This window comes from Mesitornis unicolor, unplaced genomic scaffold (genome assembly GCF_000695765.1).
Source record: "Mesitornis unicolor isolate BGI_N332 unplaced genomic scaffold, ASM69576v1 scaffold10428, whole genome shotgun sequence".
Classification (NCBI taxonomy): Eukaryota; Metazoa; Chordata; class Aves; order Mesitornithiformes; family Mesitornithidae; genus Mesitornis; species Mesitornis unicolor.
Window position 1 is genome coordinate 7,039 of NW_010201158.1, and position 4,725 is coordinate 11,763.

The following is a 4,725-nucleotide window of genomic DNA, read 5'->3' on the forward strand; positions in this document are numbered from 1 at the left end:
AATATTAAAATCATGCTATGGTCCTGCTGGTAGGCTCAAACATCTCCACAATGGTGTGGGCGGCTATGTCTGTACAACATCACAATCTTCAGCCATACTCAGTCGTGTTTCTGTCAGCCATCCTGTGTTAAGAGTTTTGATGGCCTCTGTACAGAACCATGTATCCCGCTTCAGTGACTGTGGCTTATTTACTGCCATTCTTTGCTGTAGCTTGATTGAAAACTTTAAAAGCCTAAATGTTGCCTCTTGCACTGTCATTAAAATAAGTAAACATCTTTTGAGTTTATGTATGGACTACCTCAAATCTGAGGCCTGTGGTTGCCGAGTGTCTGTGGATTTTAGCAGTGTTGAGATGCTTTTTTGTTTGGTACGTAGTGTATTAACAAGCAAACCTGCTTGCATGCTTAGTAAAACAGAAGTTGATCATCTCACCATGCTGATTTTAAAGGCTTTTATGTTTACTGTTCCATGTCATGTTGAGGCTAATGCTGTTTTAGGAAAGTGTATAATAGTGCCTGTGAAAGGTAGAAGAGCTGCAGATTCTACAGTTCTTCCTGGAGTACTGATAGAAACACCAGAAATTCAACCGGCAAAACCACTTGCTGTCAAAAGAACTTGTTCAAATGCAATCAAGATGGCACTCTTCTGTGTGTCCATGACAGGAGACTTCGTCAGCCCTGAAGGAGGAACTGTAAAGGTCCATCATGGAATTTCTCTAGAAATGTCAGAGCTCAATCAGTTGCTTAAGATAGGAAAGCAGCTGGTTAGTGATGAGGTTGGCCTTGTAGTGTGCCAGAAAGTTATCCATCCATCTTTGAAACAGTATCTGAAAGAGAACCACCTCATTGCTGTGGAGAGAGCTGGACTGTCTCTGATGGAACCCCTGAGTCGGATGACAGGTAACAAGCAGGTTTTCTGTACTGAACATTTGTCTTTAATATGCATCTTGTAATGAAAACCTATCTCAGTTGGTGTCATTGCAAAGTAAGGATTCTCTTATTTCTGTCTGTGTCCTACCTTAGCAGCTGAGCAAGAGTTATTTTCTAGTCTGAAAACCATTTTTTAATGCAAGATTGATCTTTTTCATGCTCTAATGTTGATATACTGCACATGTAATTACTCTGTGAGGAATATCCAATTATAGTAACTGTTTGCAAATGTAGATTACTTTCAAGTTCTTATCTAATGAGAATAAAACAATTACTTTGTTTATCTTGAACTACCACTAAGTCTTGAACTTTGAAACCATGTCTGTGACTTCCTGTGTAGATTGGAATGTTAGATATTAAAGAATATATATATATAATTTAAAAAATCAAGAGGAAAAAAGTTTGTGCTTTACAAAATATAGAAGATAGCTGTTCTCATGACAGTAATACATACCGTTTTCTGCTTTTCTTGACAGGTTCAAAGCCTATAGCTTCCATACACTCGTTGTCTCCCAGTTGTTACGGCAATTTGAAAGACGTGCGCGTGGAGAGTTTTGCTTCAAAACATTTTTTGCATCTAATTCCTGACAACACAGTTGTCTGCAGCTTGGTACTCTGTAACAGAAATGAAACAGCATGGGATGAATTGAAGGTAGGAAAACTTTTTTAAAATCTTGAAGAGTCTTGCTATTAATGAAAAAGTTGAGAAGTACAGATATGGTGAGTTTAGAAAAGGATTTTTTAGTACATAAATGAACTTGCAGTGTAGGTATACAGTTTCAAGTAAGTAATTCAGAAATGCCCTTGTTTCCTGAATTTCAAAACCCTCGAAGTGCCTGTGTTCATTTAATGGCCCTATTAATACAAGAAGCTGTTTAGAGACAGAAACAATTTTCACCTGTTCTTGAGGCTGGATAAACATCATTCCCATTGCTTGATCTGAGAGCATAAAGAGAAAATTGCCCAGCGAAAGGACAGCAGCAATACCTGTAATGGTGGTCAAGGACAGTTTTGCTTTGAATAGTTGCTCTAGAAATGTCACTGATACTGATTATATATATATTGATTATATGTAACTGTTTTATATATATAAATATATATATGTATAAAATACAGCTTTTTAATTTCTGCTTTTCTGTAACAACTATGGACAAATAAAGACAATTTCTCATTAAGTAAACGTGGTTTTGGAAATCACTCAGAGGCTTTATATCTATGTGTAATTCACGTTTATGAATTCTGTCACAGGAACTACTGAAAGTTTTATTCCACTAGTTTTTTTCAATGGAGGCAAATTCAATTAATCATGGTACATCTAATGACAAATTCATATGGTTTTCAGCGCACCTGTGAAACTGCAGAACGTGTGTTACAGTTAACAATCAAGGAACCTTTGGCATTCTTAGGAGGTGGCTGTACGGAAGCTCACTTGGCTTCATACATAAGACACAAGGTATAAGAGACTGTTTTTTAAAGTTGCTTAATATACCTAAGGAACAAATTTACATAGAATCACTGCTACAGTTAAAACGCTTGTCTTTTCTAGATTAAAAAAATGTCACATTTTTGCTGTCTAATATAAAACAAGTATTTTTTTAAGCACTTGGTGCTAACAGCACTTTTCAGACTTTTGTTAATATTGTATTTGCACTTGTTAATCTTTTAAGTATTATAGTAAGTGCTTATTATTTAAGTGTTAAAATTTGTGGAGTGTTTATATAAAAAGGTAATCTTGTAGAACTCAAGAAATCTTTCCTATTGTAATCATCACATAACAATTTTTTTTTTGGTTAACACTGAACCATCTATTTAAAAAAAAAAGCAGCAGTACTATATTTGCTTTTTAAAAAATATTACTGTAAGTGTTTTAATTTTCTGATTTTGTTTCTTAGACTTGTTGTCTGTCCACCAGAAGTTTTAAAGATATGGATTGTTCTCAGACACAATACCAATTGGTTGCTGATGGTTTTTGCCGTTCCCTGGAGTCTGTAGCTTGCTCTCTGAATCATGATGGTGGAGAAATTCTTACAGACATGGTTTATGGACACTGTTGGTTTGTCCCATCAGGTTTTCCCTCTGTCTCTAATTGGTCAGGTTTAATTTCAAGATGTGGCTGTGGGGTTAATGGTAACACTGAGAATCTCAACTGGAGGCTTTTGCAAAGCCAATTTGGCTCTCCTGTTGTACATGTCTGCCCTGAAGAGCCCTCAGTAAAGGCTGCTGACTTTCTGACATTGGACTGTTTTGCTGCAAAGTGTAGCGGCCTACAAGTAGCTCTGGAGACAGCCAATCTGATTTTGGATCTCTCATACGTAATTGAAGATCAAAATTAGCTCTAATCTTACATGAATTGTGTTGCACAGCAAGGTGCTTAATTGAAAGAGGGGTAATACATAATTTAAGTTACTTTAAATGGTTTGAATATGGAAAATAGACAGCAATTTAAAATAAAACAGTTGGCCATTAAATACTCTCTTTATTGTTAATCTACTGTACCCTAAAACATTTTCAAATGTTTAACATTTTTTCCAGAAGTGTTAAATGATTAGCCAAAAATACAATGAACCATAGTAATGTATAACTTAGGAGTATTCAAATTAGTGTATTCAGAAGAGTGAATTACACTTCAAAAATTGGATTTCTCATGTCCTTCTGAGAGATCTGAATGTTCTCATTCAGGAAATAAGTGCTGAATTTAAGATGTCTCGTATGGTATTCCCTCTGTATTAAGCGAAGTTCTGGATGTTTCTGTTAGCTCTGTGGCATCTTCAATGGAATGGGTAAAATGAATTCATTTTCTGAAAAAGCATATGTTAAGGATTAGAATTTGTCATCTCAGAAAAAGCTTTACCCATTCAAACAAACTTTTGCGTTGCAGCAGAATTATCACTGGTATTTTTAATTTTGTAGGTAAAAAGGCTTTCTCTGTAGCAAAAAAAAAAAGAGGAAAAAAAAGGCTTTCTCTGTAGTGTCTTGAGCCACTTGTTTTCAAAATTTTATTTGCAGATCTTGTCACCATATACTGTGTGAACTTTGTTTCTGAATGACTGGAAGATTTTAATTCCTGTGTAATTTATTTAGCAAATTATAAAAATTCCACCTGAGCATCTTAAGGCAGCAGGTAGGTAATGGAAGATTTGAAAAGAAATGGCAGACTGAGGGGAAAAAAAAGCTTTTGTAAAAGTCCACCTTGACTGTCTTCTGTGGAATACAGGACAGTTAATAAATCATAGAAGTATTAGGTTCGAAAAGACATTTAGGATCAACTCTAGCCATAACCCACCCACTACCGAACGATGTCTCTAAGCACCTCATCTACCTGTCTTTTAAATACCTCCAGGGATGGTGGCTCAACATTTTTCTAAATATCTAATCTAAACCTCTCCTGGTGCAACTTGAGGCCATTTCCTCTTGTCCTACTGCTTGTTACTTGGGAAAAGATACCAACCCCACCTTGCTACAACCTCCGTTCACATAGTTGGAGAGGGTGATAAGGTCTCCCCTCAGCCTCCTCCAGGCTAAACAACCCAAGTTCCTCCACCCACACAGAATCACAGAATATTAGGAGTTGGAAGGCATCTTGAAAGATCATCCAGTCCAACCCCCCTGCCAGAGCAGGATCACCTAGACTAGGTCACACAGGAACACGTCCAGGTGGGTTTTGAATGTCTCCAGAGAAGGAGACTCCACAACCTCTCTGGGCAGCCTGTTCCAGTGCTCTGTCACCCTAACAGTAAAAAAGCTTTTCCTCATGTTCCCATGGATCCTCCTATGCTCCGGCTTGCACCCATTGCCC

At 36.9% G+C, this 4,725-nt stretch overlaps 1 protein-coding gene across 1 annotated transcript in view; it reads left to right on the forward strand.

Annotated features, from left to right (window-relative positions):
- MKKS (McKusick-Kaufman syndrome) overlaps positions 1–3,262 on the forward strand; it is a 3,379-nt gene extending 117 nt beyond the window's left edge. The window contains 4 exon segments of the mRNA XM_010189980.1: positions 1–899; positions 1,406–1,581; positions 2,272–2,382; positions 2,822–3,262. The exon segment at positions 1–899 is cut by the window's left edge and continues 29 nt beyond it. Coding sequence (XP_010188282.1) covers positions 1–899; positions 1,406–1,581; positions 2,272–2,382; positions 2,822–3,262 — 1,627 coding nt within the window.
- The last annotated feature ends 1,463 nt before the right edge of the window (positions 3,263–4,725 follow it).